Source organism: Heliangelus exortis, chromosome Z, assembly GCF_036169615.1.
Source record: "Heliangelus exortis chromosome Z, bHelExo1.hap1, whole genome shotgun sequence".
NCBI lineage: Eukaryota > Metazoa > Chordata > Aves > Apodiformes > Trochilidae > Heliangelus > Heliangelus exortis.
In genome coordinates, this window is record NC_092454.1 from 28,492,664 (window position 1) to 28,510,969 (window position 18,306).

Genomic DNA, 18,306 nt, shown 5'->3' on the forward strand with positions numbered 1-18,306 from the left:
TGTGGGTCAACAACTGTGGGGGGACAAGGAGTCATCCCCCTACAGTCATCTGGTTAGCCAGGACTGGTAATAGATGATGGAGAGCAGCTCAGCCATTTCTTTTGCCAGCTCCCTCAGCACCCTAGGGTGAATCCCATCTGGACCCATAGACTTATTGGGATCCAGGTGGCACAGCAGGTCACTGACTGCCTCCTCCTGAATTACAGGAGGGGTATTCTGCTCCTCATCCCTGTCTCAATAGCCCTGAGAGTAACCAGTCTTTTTGTTAAAGACTGAAGGTGTTAAGCCTTTTCATTGTCTTCTCTTACTATGTTTCTGTCCTCATCCAATAGGGAATGGAGATTTTCTCTGACCCTCCTTTTGTTACTAACGTATTTATAAAAGCATTTTTTATTACCCTTAACAGAGATGGACAGATTAAGTTCAAACTGAGCTTTCACATCTCTAATTCTCTTTCTACATGATCTTACAATATCCTTAAATGTTTCCTGATTCATCTGCCCCTTTTTCCAAAGTTGATACACTTTTTATTTGTTCACTCAGTGTGTCCTCCTGTATGTGCCATATGTATATATATTAACTTCTCCAGATCTTAGCGTTTGTGTCAGTAAAGCTTAGATATAATACATGTTATTTAGCTAATAAAAATATTTTAAAATTAGGTACTCTGTTTTTTTTATGATTACTTCTTAAGATGTATCAATTATGATCTAGAAAAAAAATGTAACTACTGATACACTTTTTCTTTGTTCTTTCAAATCTCTGGTTGCAATCACTATGCTTTTCTTTGCAGGACAATCAAGATGCCTGTAAATCAAGCACAGCAACACAAAATCCTCTTAAAACCACAGACATGAGTCTGAATCTCGTTTCTATTGCCTGTATAATCAAAAGGGCATGAAGAACAAACAGGACTAGATTTACCCAAGATATTAGTGATGCTATTGTTTTGTCTGCCCTGCCTCCTGGTATGTACCTACTTATCAAAGTAGCTGTGCAGCCTTTTCCACCTGTGTGAGACACATCTGAATGACAAATGCATAATGTGTTGTCATAATTTATTTTAGTTTTAACTTTGAATCTGATATTTGTTCAAAAAAAAAAACCAATTCCTTGACTTATACATACAACTGAAGCAATAGTTTTTAAGAAAAAAGGTTTAGGGGCATTGCCTATTGCAACTCTAAGGTAGTCTCAAAATAGTTCAATATGGGTGACTGAGGCTTAAACAGCAGTAAAATTAATATGCAGGAAAAAAGCAATAGATTCCATCTGTGGATTAAGATATTTTGCATGCATCCAATTGTACATGAGGATGCTTACAGAAGGTGACAAGAATCTAAACAGCCCCCCTGTAATCCAGAAGGAAACAGTCAGTGACCTACTGAGCTGCTTGGATCCCCACAAGTCTATGGGGCCAGATGGGATCCACCCAAGGGTGATGAGAGAGCTGGCAGAAGAGCTCGCCAAGCCTCTCTCTATCATCTACCAACAGTCCTGGCTCACTGGGGACATCCCAGATGATTGGAAGTTGGCAAATGTCACGCCAACCCACAAAAAGGGCCGGAAGGAGGACCCAGGAAACTACAGGCCCATCAGCCTGACCTCAGTGCCTGGCAGGGTTATGGAACAAATCATCCTCAGTGCAATCACACACCACCTGCAGGATGGACAAGGGTTCAGACCCAGCCAGCACGGGTTTAGAAAGGGCAGGTCCTGCCTGACCAACCTGATCTCCTTTTATGATCGGGTGACCCGCCTGGTGGATGAGGGGAAGGCTGTGGATGTGGTCTACCTGGACTTCAGCAAAGCCTTCGACACCGTCTCCCACAGCATTCTCCTGAAGAAGCTGTCAACCCACAGCTTGGACAGGGGCACCCTGTGCTGGGTTAGGAACTGGCTGGAGGGCCAGGCCCAGAGAGTGGTGCTGAACGGTGCTGCATCCAGTTGACGGCCAGTCACTAGTGGTGTCCCCCAGGGATCAGTGTTGGGCCCGGTTCTGTTTAATATCTTCACTGATGATTTAGATGAAGGGGTTGAGTCCACCATCAGCAAATTCACAGATGACACTAAGCTGGGGGGGAGTGTGGATCAGCTGGAAGGCAGGAGGGCTCTGCAGAGGGACCTGGACAGACTGGAGAGTTGGGCTGATTCCAATGGGATGAGGTTCAGTACGGACAAGTGCCGGGTCCTGCACTTTGGCCACAGCAACCCCATGGGGAGCTCCGGGCTGGGCACAGAGTGGCTGAGAGCAGCCAGGCAGAAAGGGACCTGGGAATCTGGAGTGACAGGAAGCTGAACATGAGCCAGCAGTGTGCCCAGGTGGCCAAGAAGGCCAATGGCATCCTGGCCTGTATCAGGAACAGTGTGGCCAACAGGTCCAGGGAAGGGATTCTGCCCCTCTACTCAGCCCTGCTGAGTCCTGTGTCCAGTCCTGAGCCCTGCTTGAGTCCTGTGTCCAGTTCTGGGCCCCTCAGTCCAGGAAGGAGATTGAGGTGCTGGAGCAGGTCCGGGGAAGAGCAAGGAAGCTGTGAAGGGATCCAGCACAAGTCCTGTGAGGAAGGGCCAAGGGAGCTGGGGGTGTTCAGCCTGGAGAAGAGGAGGCTCAGGGGAGACCTCATCACTCTCTACAACTCCCTGAAAGGAGGTGGAAGCCAGGGGGGGTTGGTCTCTTCTCTCAAGCAGCTGCCAGTAAGACAAGAGGGCATGGACTTAAGCTGTGTCAGGGGAGGTTTAGGTTGGATATTAGGGAGAAATTCTTTACAGAGAGGGTGATCAGGTCCAGGGAAGGGATTCTGCCCCTGTACTCAGCATTGGTGAGGCCACAGCTTGAGTCCTGTGTCCAGTTCTGGTCCCCTCAGTTCAGGAAGGAGATTGAGGTGCTGGAGCAGGTCCAAAGGAGGGCAACCAGGCTGGTGAAAGGACTGGAGCACAAACCCTATGAAGAGAGGCTGAGGGAGCTGGGGCTGTTCAGCCTGAAGAAGAGGCGGCTCAGGGGAGACCTCATCACTCTCTACAACTCCCTGAAAGGAGGGTGTAGCCAGGTGGGGGTTGGTCTCTTTTCCCAGCCGACTTTCAACAAGACAAGAGGGCATGGTCTTAAGTTGTGCCAGGGGAAGTTTAGGTTAGATATTAGAAAGAATTTCTTTACTGAGAGGGTGATCAAGCATTGGAATGGGCTGCCCAGTGAAGTGGTGGACTCTCTGTCCCTGGAGATATTTAAAAAGAGACTGGATGTGGCACTTAGTGCCATAGTCTAGCAACTGCAGCGGTGGGTCAAGGGTTGGACTTGATGATCTCTGAGGTCCCTTCCAACCCAGCCAATTCTATGATTCTATGATTCTATGCCTACCTTTTATGTTGGGATGGAGTGAGAACAAATAGTGCATAGCACATGTATCCCTATATTAATATGATTTTGCTTACCTTTGAGATTTTGCCCTGAAAAGATATTAAGCCTTTAATCAAATGTATAAAGAAACCGCTGGGCCACTTTAAGTTGATAGCAGATGGTTTATAAGCAGGAGATACTATAGCAGTGGCAGCATTGTTCAACACTTATTTTGCAACTCTCTTTACAGAGAAACACTGAGAAGATAGTTCAAGTCAAAGATCAGTTTACAAGTAATGACAGAAAATGAACTAGATCATGAAAAGATTAGTGAATTGCTTCTTAAAAGCTTAGATCCACTTAGTACCGGAAAAGCATGCTTCCCTGTTGCCATGAATCTGTGTCCTGGGGATTACAAGTGAAGGAATAATTGAAGTAATGGCTTATTTTTTCTCTTGCTTTGGGATTTGTTTTAGGAGATTTGAAAGTGGAGAAACATGTCATTATTTTAATTTTTTGAAAAGAAAGAAAAATGTAACAATAAGAATTAACATAAACATGATTTATTTCACTCTGCATATTATCTTAAAGAATCCAAAGAAAGGACAGAGGTAAGAGGGGAAACAATTATTAAAAATCATGGGGAGTAGTTCAACTTAAAAACCTACACTTAAAAACTTAAGTTAACTTAAAAATTACACTACTTTGAATGCGATAAAATACCTGCCACATGTCTGAACCTCTAGCAGGGTAATAGACTGCAGGCAAATAAAAGCAAATTTGAATATTCAGATTTCTTTCTTTGTGTCAGTAGATGTCTACCATCACTACTGTATCAGTAGTGGGTCCATTAGCTGATGTGCCAGCTGCCAGTCCTTTTTTGGTAGGTCATCCTAATCCCCATCGTAGGAGATCAAGTGTTTATGACATTATGCTGGCAGTGGTGAAAAGTCTCTGTCGGGCAGGATAATCGGCTTTCAACGTTTTCAGGAACTGATTGCAATGCAAAATCATGAATCTTAGTGCTGACCTTCTTTGCATCAGAAGGGAACAATGACTTGAATCTCCTCTGTGGGAGATAAGAATGCTGATGCAAGCACAGGTCTCAGTTCCCTGCAATCACTACAGATTTGCAGCCAGTCTGACAGTCCTACTAGAGGTGCAGTACAAAGCAGAGAGCTAAATAGCCCATCTATTTTAAAGGCATTTGGAGACACAGGTGAATGAGTCATGAGGGAAATAACGATTCTCGCTAAATGACCAGATTTTGCATGTGTGCATTCATACCCCCTGTTATTATGTTCTCGTTTTGATTTTATTGTTACAATTGCATTCTCAATGTTTTGCTGTAATGCCTTGGTGGTTTTCTTAAACTGAGGGGGAAATTCTTTGACAATATTATGATAATGTGAATTGATCTCTTTCTACCCACTACTTTATTCACTTCCAGGTTGTTCTGTTAATTTTCAGAAGAGTAGGGGGAAAAGTAGTGCTGCAACTAATAATTTTGCAAAACTTGCAATTTACGCAACACAGCTGTGCCAATACTGGAAGAAATGTTAAGCTGTTGTGCATAAACCAGAAGCAAGTACATTTTATTTAAGATTACATAAGTATATAAAAATATTAAGAACTCAGTAATAGGTATGAACACCTGTAGCTAAAGGAAGTGGAGCATTTCACCCACCTCCAGAATTCTTTTGGTTTAGACAATCCAAGGAAGTATCTAAAAGCTGTATCTCTGGTCTGATAAAAGATGCCATATTTGATGAGATCTTTAGGTTATCTGCTTACTCTACTCACAAAGTTTAATGCCAAAAATCACTTGTGATGGATGCTAAGGGAGAAACCTGTTGTATATTTTTATCATAGTACTAGGTTTGTTCTGCATGGAGGCACCTAGCATAGACTCATATGGGTAAACTGACACACTGGGCCAAAACTAGAATGACTAGGTTGTTGGGGGTTTTTTTGATTTTTTTTTTTTTTTGTTTGTTTGTTTTGTTTTGGTGTTTTGTTTTGTTTTATTTTTTTGTAGCTTTCAGCCTTGCTTGCTTCTCACACAGCCTTTCTATCTCCTTATCCTTCCACAGTCACATCTACTCTCCCTATCATGTGCAGTGTGGTCTATGAGCAGTATGAGTTCACACTTCCCACACATCCACATGACTCTTGTTAGCATATGCCAGCATGGCTTTATTGAATGGTATCATCTGGTATCTCTCAAAGTACACACTGGAGATCTTTCATAGACCTGCAGTTCTGTCCTACCACTTGAACTACAGCAGCAGAAGGGTTGGGTTAACAAAACTGTTGCATAATTGTATATTAATGACATGATCTGGAATGCCAAATAAGCCTCTTAAGAAGGAGACACAGTAAATTAGAAAGATATTCTCCTATGTCCTATTTAATTTCTTATTTTCTTTCTCTGCATTGCTTTCCCTCTGCTTCCTTCTGCAGTCTCATCATAAAAAGCTCACCTCAATGTGATCTTCTGAAATAGGCATGTATGGTCACAGTCCTTTAATATTTCCTCTGCAGCTGGAGTTCTTACAGTGCTCTAAAAATGCAAAAAAATTGACTCCTGTTGATCCAGCTTCCTTCACCAGATAAAAGTTGTTGAATACATGCAAATTATTTTAATAATATACTGGTACTGACTGCAGTAACTTACTGCATGATCTTGCAGAAAATATTTTCTCCACAGCCATGTCTTATTATAGACAAGTAAAATTCTTTATTCTGGGGGAGGGCTGAATATTTGTTGTGCATTTTATGAAGTCACTATTATCTTTCTCATCCAGTGCCCCTTTGCTTTGGATCGCAACCTGAGTGTCACCAGGTCTTAAGGACTAGAGAAAGGATTCACAGAGGCACAAAATTAATAAAAATTCTGTCAGTAGATTTTCAACAGCATTTGAAATCTGTTATTTTAAACATGAAATTTAACTGTTTTAAGCCTTATTCCTCAAGTAGAAAACACTGAAGAAAAAATAAATTTCCAAGTTGTTCAACAGTTTTTAAAACAGTAAAAATAACTAGACCAAATTTAGTTACCAGTAAGAATAATAAGATTGTTAATTTCTTATAGTGATTTTGTATATACTGGAAAAGATTAGAAAGGGTGGCATTGATATCTAAAGTCCATGATTTCACAAAACCAAAAAAATTAGATGTATTGTTATATAGTATTCACTCAGCTGCATTTTCTGTGTGAGCAAATAATATGACAGCTAGACAAAACAGCATGTGCCTCAAAGAACAAATGGAAAGCTAACATTGCATTCACAAGGAAAAAGGCATGGGGGTAGGCACATGTGAGTGCACATACATAGAGGCATATGTATCAGACATATTACATGATTATCTGAGGGAATGAGGCAAAATTGCAAAGCTCTCGAAAAACAGCATCTAAGTGGGTTAAGATAAAATTATCTAACCCAGATAAAATTATCTGGCTTTGCCGTCTTTATCATGTGGTAGCATGGATAAAGACCTGTTAAACCACTGATTCCTGGCTTAATGACATTTATGTGCCGGAGCAAGCTCGAAACAATATCTGGTTGGCTATTAGCAGTGTGGAAGTTAACCACAGTACTGAGGAAGCTGAGGATTGAATTCTAAGGGTTGAGATAAAGGCGAAAGGAAGAGATGTGTGTTGCATATGAATGCATCAGAAGAACACTGGCCACAAATTTAAGTATTCTGCCAAATACTTTCAAACAAATAATGAAAAAGTATATAATAGTATTGCAGCAGAAAGACAGTGTAATCACATTCCCATTTGAATGAAAGAAAAATTTTAAACCAAAACATTTAAAAAAGCCCTCATGTCCAGAATTAAAAAAAACGTGCCTGGAACACCCCCAGAAACTGCCAGCTTACTGATGTAGCTGTTACAATGGGAGCAGCCGTGCCGACAGTGAGGAGAAGCTAGGTCAGGTGACCCAAAAGGAGCAATCACAGTATTTCTTCTCATGGTGTTCTATATAAAATGGCTCCCAAGAGAGCACTCTGGTGGCTTCTCTGGCTGGTGAGCTGTTCGGGGTTTGTTTGCTTCTTTGTTTGTGCGTGCGTGCCTGCCTGCCTGCCTGCGTGCGTGCCTGCGTGCTACTGCTGTTCTTTTCCTCATGGGAGAAAAACATCATTCATTGAGACAGGTTGCCTTCTGCCTTCCCAAGCAGGATTAGCTTGGTTTCTCAAAGGCTCTTGTGAACTGTCACTGGGACTCTGTAATTGAGCACCCCCATCTGCTGCTGAGTCAGTGTGGGACTTTTCTGGCTGTGAAGTAATTGCCAGTTGAGGAGTGTGTGTTCCATGTTCACATATTTTATATCTATTTGTAATTTGCTATCTCTAATAGTACTTCATTAAATCTATGCTAGTTTTTTCTTCCAGTATTTTTCCCTTAATGCCTTCTTAATCTTCCCCTTGGAGTGTAGCAAGGGATATCAGGGGGAAGGACAATAGGGCTGACATCCTTGTGGGAGTCTGTTATAGACCACACAACCAGGATGATGAGAGTGATGAATTATTCTACAAGCAGCTGGCAGATAACTCAAAATCTCCAGTCCTTGTTCTCATGGGTGATTTTAACCTGCTGGATGTCTGCTGGGAACTCCACACAGCAGAGAAGAGGCAGTCTAGGAGATTCCTGGAGCATATAGAGGATAATTTCCTACTCCAGCTGGTAAATGAGTCCACCAGGGATGGGTCCACGCTCAACCTTCTGTTTACAGCCAGAGAGGGACTGGTGGGAGATAGAGTGGTCGGAGGCCATCTGGGGCACAGTGACCATGAAATAATAGAGTTTTCAATAGTCAGGGATGCAAGGAGGGCCAAGAATAAAATCTCTATACTGGACTTCTAGAGGGCACATTTTGGCCTTTTCAGAAGTCTGATTCAGAGTGTACCCTGGGAAACAGCCCTTGAAAACAAAGGTGTCCAGGAGGGATGGGAATACTTCAGGAGCAGTCTGTCCCTGTGTGCTGAAAGGCAAACTGGAGGGGAAAGAGACTGCTCTGGCTGAACAGGGAGGTTTTGGAGGAAATTCAGAGTAAAAAGAGAGCTTACAGACTATGGAAAAAAGGTCTGGCTACTCAGGAAGAGTTTAGGAATATTGTTAGGTCATGTAGAAAGAAACTTAGAGAGACAAAGGCATGATTTGTACTTAGCCTTGACACTTCCATTAAGGATAACAAAAAGTCTTTCTTCAGATACATCAGTGGCAAAAGGAGGGGCAGGGAAAACCTCCATTCTTTGTTGGACATGGGGGGAAACATAGTTACGAAAGATGAGGAAAAGGATGATGTATTTTAACACTTTCTTTACCTCAGTTTCCAACAGTGACACAGTTGTCCTGAGGACAGCTGTTTTTTGGAGGTCTTAAAAATAAGAAGCTGAGTAGCTCCCCTGTAATCCAGGAGAGAACAGTTAGAGACCTGCTGAGCCACTTGGATCCTCACAAGTCTATGGGACCAGCTGGGATCCACCCCAGGGTGCCAAGGGGTGGAAGAGCTGGTGGAAGAGCTCGCCAAGCCTCTCTCCATCATTTACCAACAGCCCTGGATCACTGGGGAGGTCGCAGATGATCGGAAGTTGGGGAATGTCACAGCAATCCACAAAAAGGGACAAAAGGAGGACCCAGGGAACTCCAGGCCTGTCAGCCTGACCTCAGTGCCTGGCAGGGTTATGGAGCAGAACATCCTGGGGGCAATCACACAGCACCTACAGGATGGACAGGGGATCAGACCCAGCCAGCACAGGGTTAGGAAGGGCAGGTCCTGTCTGACCAACTTGATCTCCTTTTATGATCAGGTGACCCGCCTGGTGGGTGAGGGGAAGGCTGTGGATGGAGTCTACCTACAGGACTTCAGCAAAGCCTTTGACACTGTCTCCCACAGCATTCTCCTGGAAAAGCTGTCAGCCCAGGGCTCAGACAGGAGCACTCTGTGCTGGGTTAGGAACTGGCTGGAGGCCCCCAAAGGGTGGTGCTGAAAGGTGCTGATCCAATTGGTGGCTGCTCACTAGTGGTGTCCCCCAGGGATCAGTGCTGGGCCCAGTTCTGTTTAATATCTTCATTGATGATTTAGATGAAGGGGTTGAGTCCAGAACTAGCAAATTCACAGACGACACTAAGCTGGGGGGGAGTGTGGATCAGCTGGAAGGCAGGAGGGCTCTGCAGAGGGACCTGGACAGACTGGAGAGTTGAGCTGATTCCAGCGGGATGAGGTTCAACACGGACAAGTGCCGGGCCCTGCACTTTGGCCACAGCAACCCCATGGGGAGCTCTGGGCTGGGCACAGAGTGGCTGAGAGCAGCCAGGCAGAAAGGGACCTGGGAGTCTGGAGTGACAGGAAGCTGAACATGAGCCAGCAGTGTGCCCAGGTGGCCAAGAAGGCCAATGGCATCCTGGCCTGTATCAGGAACAGTGTGGCCAACAGGTCCAGGGAAGGGATTCTGCCCCTCTACTCAGCCCTGCTGAGTCCTGTGTCCAGTCCTGAGCCCTGCTTGAGTCCTGTGTCCAGTTCTGGGCCCCTCAGTCCAGGAAGGAGATTGAGGTGCTGGAGCAGGTCCGGGGAAGAGCAAGGAAGCTGTGAAGGGATCCAGCACAAGTCCTGTGAGGAAGGGCCGAGGGAGCTGGGGGTGTTCAGTCTGGAGAAGAGGAGGCTCAGGGGAGACCTCATCACTCTCTACAACTCCCTGAAAGGAGGTGGAAGCCAGGGGGGGTTGGTCTCTTCTCTCAAGCAGCTGCCAGTAAGACAAGAGGGCATGGACTTAAGCTCTGCCAGGGGAGGTTTAGGTTGGATATTAGGGAGAAATTCTTTACAGAGAGGGTGATCAGGCATTGGAGTGGGCTGCCCAGGGAGGTGGTGGATTCTGTGTCCCTGGAGGTTTTTAAGAAGAGACTGATGTGGCACTCAGTGCCATGGTCTGGTAACCAGTGTTAGTGGATTAAGGGTTGGACTTGATGATCTCAGAGGTCCTTTCCAACCCAGGTGATTCTGTGATTCTGTGAACAGAGAGCATCTGTAACCTAGTTACTGGCTAAAACTGTAACTCAGTAGCTCAACTGCTCTGGAAACAACTGGTTTTGTTTGCTATTCCTGGCAGCCTCTGGCAGGTCAGTGCAGAAAATGCTAAGTTCTAGCTGTACAAAACCTTGCTTTCCACTACACATTCCAGCCTGATACAGGCTTCTGTGATGAATGATTCCACTGATACAGACTTGCTCAAAAAATGGTGCTAGTTGATATATGCCTTTTTGTTGGGAGAAGCCACAGAAAGGAGACACGATGAAAGGCAGAATAAATGAGAATGTGTGAAATCAGGTGATGCTTCCATCTCTGGAAAAATGAAATTTTCACAGTTCCTGAAGTGCTTTTATCTTCGTTACCAATACAGCAATTTGTAATATGGTGCACTTAGCCAGCTTTTTTAAGGAAGGAAGCTTTTTGTGGTACAGTCACTGGACTAACTTTCCATTTCTAGTTCAAATAGACTTCCTTTGGGACTCTGAGCAGAAATTGTACTCCTCCAGTAAGACTTGTTCTACATCTTCCATGGGTATGCTTTTAATTTGCAATACACGAAGCAGAGCTTCATGAAATGCAATGTAATGGTGGTCTGCAATTTAAATTAGTCCTGAGTATTAGGTAGGTGATTTTATTTTAAAAAAATAATTTAAAAAAAAGGGGGTGGGGGAGAAGAAGAAAGAACTAATAATTACTTGCTTGTTTGAAAGCTTTGACAGGATCTATTTTCCAAACTCATAGAATTCTTCCTTTCTCTTCCATTTTTTTTTTTTTAATTAATCTTACTTAATAGAATGAAGTAGAGAAAAAGCTGTCTTTCTTTTCAATTCAATGTGAAAAATATCAGAGGAAACTGCTGCTGTATGTAACCCACATACTGCAGTTGTTATCCAAGCTACTGCTTAACATCAATCATAGAATACACTGAAACTCACAGACCCATATGACGCAAATTTTTAAAATGCCAGATCTGCACTACAAGATCATCCCTGGAGGCATTTTTGTGATATTTGTGGTGCTGTGCTAGTGTTACCAGCATAGGAAGAGGAGCCTACCCAGCATCACATTTAGACTGGTAAACACAATGATAATGGGAAAAAATTTCCACAAGCGTTGATGGCATATATTTACTGCTCCAAACCCATCATGGCTGTCACATCACATAAAGGAAACAGAAACAGAAGAGTTGCAGGGACAGGCTATGTAAAAGGGTTAGACAAGTGTGGCATCCAGCTGTGTCCTGCAGGAGTACATATTGTCTCTTTATTCATAGGGTTATTTTTCCCCCCTTAGATATAAACCATATCACATACAGCTATACCTGTACAGAAGCGTAAATCACGCAGTCCCAGGCTCTGCAGCACAAATCACAGTGGATTTCTTCAGGTATATCTGCAAATAAAAGGTTACTGTGCTCATTTCTCCTTCCTCACACTTAATAAAAACAGTAACACAAATACGAGCATCTGAAAACATTACATACGAACATACGAACAGAAAATCATTTGGCCAGTGGAGGGACAAGGAACAAAGGAAACAGGAAACAGGAAACAGGAAAACTAAAATGTGCAAGTGAGTAGAGCTTCAGTGGAATTTATTTTATAATTTTGCCCAACAGAGGCAATTATAGAGGTACCTAGTAACAAATCTCTGCTTAGGGGATATGCTAATATTTCTATTATCCACAACATTTTTCAGGGGTCAGCAGCTTCAGGCAGAGATGTGATTTGATACTTTCTGGTCAGAAAAATATTGTTGCTAGTTAGATGCCAGAAAATATGAAGGACCGTTGCTAACCAAGGAAAACCTTAGTTCCAAAAACCAAGGAAACAATCTTGGTTCACATCCTCTGTGGGTGTTAGTAGTAATAAGCATTTTGCGAGTAATTTCCTCTGTCCAAAATATGGAATTATTTCCTGAAGATTAAAGGCAATGTTTTAAAAAGTTGGTCTCAAAGTAAATAATCAGGTAGCCAGCCATCTGGGGACACAAACAAGGATTTTAAAAGCATGTGAATAAACACAATTTAATTGCATGCATGCTTGCACTTGGGTATTTAGTCTCAAGGATGAGATGGTTAGGTGATATACAGGCAGATAAATTTGTTTATGTCTCTGTTCTCCTAATTTTAATAAAAGCTGTAGTGTGTAAGCATTTTTTTGTTTTTTTTTTCCTGAATGGCACAGAATCCAGGGTAAAAGAAGGTTAAAGTGTTTGATTTCCCTCCCACTCTGTCATAACTAATAATTCCTCTTCATGGTGGTTTGTAGTGGCTGATTTACAGTCCTCTCAGTCATCTGCATTGAATGCATTGGAATCCTGACACTGGGGCTGGGCAGCTTACTTCTCTTGTCTTTACCTGAAATGTATTGTCTAGCAACTGACAGCTCTCCACACTAGAAGAAATAAAATGCTTATCTCATCTGTTGTCTATTCTCCACTTTTGACCTGTCAAAAAGGGAAAAAAAAAAAAAAAGAGCTGAGTGTAGGAAAGTTTAGTAGAAAGTGCTTTATGTACTGAAACACAGGCATTGAGTCCCTCAGGGGTCCCCACAGGACCTGTACTGTTTAATATTTTTATCAATGATACAGACAGTGGGATCAAGTGCACTATCAGCAGATTTGAATACGACACCAAGCTGAATGGTGCTGTCGATAAGCCAGGGGGATGGAATGTCATCCACCTGGACAAATTGTAGAGGTGGGCCCAGGTGAACCTCATGAGGTTCAACAAGACCAAGTTCAGGGTCCTGCACCTGGGCCAGAACAATTGACACTATAAGTACAGGCTTGGGGAGGAGGTTATAGATAGCAGTCCTATAGAAAAGGGCTTGGGGGTACTGGGGGATGAAAAGCTTGACGTGAGCCCGCAGTGTGCGCTTGCAGCCCAGAAGGGCAATTGCATCCTGGGCTGCACCAATGGAAGTGTGGCCAGCAGATCAAGAGAGGCGATTCTGCCACTTTGCTCTGCCCTGGTAAGACCTCACTTGGAGTACTGCATCCAGCTCTGGAGCCCTCAATGCAGGAAGGACAGCAACATGATGGGGCAAGTCCACAGGAGGGCTAAGAAAATGATCAGGAGGCTGGAACATCTCTCCTATGAAGACAGGCTGAGGGAGCTGGGTTGTTCAGCCTGGAGACACCTAATAGTGAGTGACCTTCCAGTATTTGTAGGGGGCCTATAGGAAGAATGGAGATGGACTGTTTGCAAGGGCTTATAGTGATAGGATGAGGGCAATGGGTTTATATTAGAGAAGAGTAGATTTAGATTGGATGTTAGGAAAAAGTTCTTTACCATGAGGGTAGTGGAAAAATGGAACAGGTTGCCCAGGGAGGTAGTTGAGGCTCATCCCTGGAGATATTCAAATTGAGGCTTCATGAGGCCCTGAGAAACCTGATCTAGTTGAGGCTGTCCCTGCTTACTGCATAGGGATTGGACTGCATGACCTTTAGAGGTCCCTTCCAATCCAAATTATTCTATGATTCTATGAAAGAATTTTCACTGTGGTAAGTCTACACACTCATTGTTACTCATTCAGTAACCATGTAGGTCAATGGAAATGAAATGCTTTTTTTACTGGAAGATGAAACATTACAGTGGAGTAATGTGACACAATTTAAACCTAACGTTTTCCCTCTTATAACTGGGGTTTCTTTTCAGGAGTGATATAAGTTTATGTGGTAGTTATCCAAGGTAAGATCATATGGACCTTTTGGCTTGCAAGAAAAACCTTATGATGGCTGATAGGCAGGCAGTGGAAACTGTCTCCATACAGAGTGAATATTCCTCTGCCACCTCCACTCTCACAGCCCCTCCAGATTTTAAAGCACATTCGAAATACAACTGATGTTTCTGTGTTCAGAGCAACACATGTTTACATGCTATGGTTAAGAAGGCATCTTTAAAAATACAGCTATAAATTATCTTACTTTGCAACAGTTCTTTGTGGTTGACAAAATAATGTTATATACATACATGACAAAAAAGGCTGGCTACATTACTTCATGTTGCACAAGCAGAACTGCAATGAGAAGTCTGTTCTCTGACACAATGTTAACACTAACCACAATTCAATATTTCCTCAGGCCAGCAAATGAAATAAATGAGCATTTAAATGTAATATCTAATGGAGACTTGTCAGTAAAAGAAAACCATAATGCAGGCTAACATGACTGTTAATCCTTTCTCAATCCTGGGGCACCAGTGAGCATAAGGGATCTTATGATGCTTTGGCATACTTTCGCAAGATCTCGTAATATCAGCTTCCTCTAACTCCATTGCTTCCTCCCCTTAAAGAGAAAAAAAACCCAAGGAGGTTAAGATAGCAGTCAGATGTAGTAATTTCTTAAAATTTTACTCAGAAGTAAAAAAGACACTAATTTCAGGATTTTTTCAAATTAAAAAATAAAAATAGTAGATCTTCCTGTCTTTGGAACTCAATGCAGATAATTTTAGGCCTTTATCCAACAGATTGGTTGTTACATGAAATGTAAAGACAAACTCCATGTCTTAGCATTTTGCAGGAGTGTGTACCTAGAATTTATAATTTAATCTTTAAGCTCATGATTTCAAATACACTTGAAATTGAATGCTATGCATAAATGGTACACTGGATATTTTTGACATTCATATATTTTTAGCATCTCAGTGGCTGTACTTCATGTGTTGCATATGTTGCATTAAATGCCTAATCTTATAAGAGCTTAAGTACTACTTAGGTAAGGACAACACTGTCCTTGCTTACAACTGTATAACTCTAAAATGACTCTGTTTACTTTGATAGTCTTTATATGCTAATTTCCAAAATTTTTTCTAGGCACAGCTGTTGTCTTAACAAATACTGTAGCATGAACAGTCTATGTATATAAACTCTCACAGAGATAGTTAAAGAGAAAAAAATTAAAAATGGAAAAAAGAGCTGAGCAAGAGTTTCAGACCTTAGTTCTGGACTTGGTTTCATGTATTTCCGTGAAGTAGGTGGGTTCAGAAGTCTGGTATATTCATTGGAAACATACCTGGAGAGTAAAGCTAAATATGTAATTCTCTTCTTCACTCTCCTATCTTCCATCACAAGCACATGTCAGATGCATATCAAGGTGTTATGAAAGGATATATTCCCATAAGTGCTATTCCAGGTCTGGCTGCTGCATCTTGCCCTGGGAAGTATTTTCTTTTGGTAGTCTAAATTGAACTTCATGTAAGAAAGAGCTAAATATTTGAAATACCTTTGTCCCTGTGCCTTTATCAAGATAGTCAGGTCAGCTTGGGAACTTCTTTATTTCCTTAATACATTATGTGCCTGAAGCTTGGCAAAAGAGTAACTAGAGATATGATAGATAAAAGCAAACCTTACGTAGAACTAAAACCTAACATGTTGTCAGTGTATTTCTTTGGAATTCTGTATTTCTATCCATAATCTTTATGCTTCCATGCAATAGCGTTATACAGAGAACAGCAATATGAGAATAAGAATATTCTGAACAAGAGAAGCCAAATACATAGTAGCATCATCCATACTGAGTGGCAAAGTGTCTACTGACTTAAAATTCAGTTTGCACAGATGACTGTATCATGGAAAGGAAATAACTTTATGCATTTTCCTGGAGCTCCTGGTTAAAACTTCCGATGCAGAAGCCTTAAAGTATTTGGATAAAGCCAAAAGGAAGCAAACAAACAAAAAACCAACCCAAGCCCAACAAGAACATTTATGGCCACTCATGTCAGGAGTGTATTACCATGCTAGATAGCGCAGTTAGCTGTAAACCAACCATCTGGTGTATAAGAATAATGATCCTAATACATATTCAATGCATTTCCCTGAGAACTTTGGAAATCAAATGCACTTTTGAAGTAAATTAGGGGACAAGAGGCATCTGGGAAGGCAGCTATCTGAGGCAGTATCTAGCCTTAGTCGTTGGAGTGAAACATGAGGACAAGGATACGCCAATCACTAGTACCCTCTTTGTGTCCCTTCCCTCCTTTACAAATCATTCTGCTTTAGTTCAGAGAAAAGGAGGAAAAGAAGCACATAGGAAGGACAAAAGAGGGCAAACCAGGTTCTCTCTTGGAAAACCATGCAACTTTGATTCATGTTTTCCTAAGACAGGCATATTTGGAAGTCTGGTTGCTACATTAAGGAATGGTTAAAATGTCTCTTGCATCAGTTGCATCAGTTAAGGTGAGACTCATCCATCTTGACCTTTTTCAGTCAACTGTAGTAAAAAAGGGGAAGTACCTTCTACTATGCTCTTTTATCTTTTCCATTGACCTAAGTGGTAATCATCTGTTGAAATGAAGACATCATAACTGCCAGTCAACTATTTTGCAAAGCAAACAGGAAAAATGTTACACAGCTAGGATCTTCCTGAAAAAATTGTTGAAGCTGCTGTAAGTCCTCACTTACAGTTACCGAATCCACAGATGGCACAACAAATACCTGTGAAAAATTACTCATTTCTTCTTATGTAGTTCTTGATTAATGTCTCTAATTTTTCATTAGCCTACTGTTGTACTAGTGACTTCCTTAGGGGCTCTTCACTTAGAAATAGAGCAGATGGCAAGAAGATGCTCATAGCTCTGTATAATCAGTTAGAAACATAATATATTGCTTCTATAAGGACTCCTTTTAAGTGGATAGTCATAGTTTATAGTCAGTCCTTTTTGAATGCCTGGTCAACATATTTAGTGGCTGTAAATTTACACTATACAAATTATTTCCTTCTCTTTCTATGCTACAATTGCAACAAGCATGGTTATTAAAGGATAAGAATACTTCTGGGCTAATGTCATAGCTTCAGATGGTGTGCTTGATTTGTAAACTTCATTTTATGTGTTAAGCAAAGAGCACCCATCATAATTGCTGCAGTTATTTTCTGGGAAATCATTTTGGAGTTCAGACTAATATTCATGCAGAGAATCAAGTGGTCCCAGCAGATAATAAATCAGAAATTTTTTTCCCCTCCAATACGTAAGTATTTTAAATGCTGGTTTCTATTATACTAAGTAATTATTTGGAAAAATATAGTAAAAGGTGGTCTCACTTGAATCACTGAAAATGTAGGAAACATCAAAATAAGATTACTTTTCATGTATTCACTGTGATACTGACACTACCAGATTTACTTAGACACATGGAAGAATGCTAGGAAGCAACAGACATACTCTTGTTGACATTTAGATGGACCTTGATTTGCTTTGAAGAGCAGGAGAGATCTTAGAATCGCATCACATCACAGAGTATACTGAGTTGGAAGTCACCCACAAGGATCATTGAGCCCAACTCCTGATCCACACAGAGCAACCTCAAGGTTTATCCATATGCTGTCTGAACACTTCTTGAATATCAACACGCTTAGGCCACAATCACATTTCTAAGGAGTGTGTTCCAATGCCTCACCACCCTCTCAGTAAAGAACTTTTACCTAATATGCAATCTGAACTTCCTCTGATCCTCTTTTAAGTCATTCCCTGGTATCCTGTCACCAGAGACACCTTTTCTCTGCCCCTCATGAGGAAGTTGTAGAGAACAATGAGGTCACCCTTCAGTCTCCTCTAACCTGAACAATCCTAGCACTCAGCTGCTCCTCACAAGCCATACTCTCTAGGCCTTTTACCAAATTTCTTGCCCACCTTTGGACACATTCTAATATTTTTATATCCTTCTGAAAACTGCACACAATAGTTGAGGTGAGGCCACACCAGTGCTGAGTATAGTGGGACAATCACTTCTGACCAGTTAGCTATACTCTGCTTAGTGCACCCCGGGGTGCTTTTGGCTCCTTGGTAGAAATATGATTTTTACCACTTATCTCCTCTATCCTCAGGAATTGTTAATCCTTTTGGGAGAATAAATCAGTATTCTGATAAGATAGCACAGCAGAAGTTACAGAAATGGTTGTGCCCAACTTCTATTCCTGCAAGCATTGCCCTTCATGTAA

At 42.0% G+C, this 18,306-nt stretch overlaps 2 protein-coding genes and 1 long non-coding RNA gene across 3 annotated transcripts in view; 2 read left to right on the forward strand and 1 right to left on the reverse strand.

Moving 5' to 3' along the window:
* The window catches only part of PAM (peptidylglycine alpha-amidating monooxygenase), a 457,165-nt gene that overhangs the window by 106,749 nt on the left and 332,110 nt on the right, over positions 1-18,306 (reverse strand). The gene's annotated exons all lie outside the window — the stretch shown is intronic.
* Positions 1-18,306, forward strand: part of LOC139790173 (uncharacterized) — a 33,458-nt gene that overhangs the window by 11,436 nt on the left and 3,716 nt on the right. Inside the window, exon 3 of the mRNA XM_071731668.1 lies at positions 18,193-18,302. Within this exon, the coding sequence (XP_071587769.1) occupies positions 18,193-18,302 (110 nt within the window). The remainder of the gene's footprint in view (positions 1-18,192; positions 18,303-18,306) is intronic.
* LOC139789397 (uncharacterized) lies at positions 10,282-12,523 on the forward strand. Its single transcript, XR_011723161.1, has 2 exons — positions 10,282-10,457; positions 11,662-12,523. It is a non-coding gene; the product is annotated as an uncharacterized lncRNA (long non-coding RNA).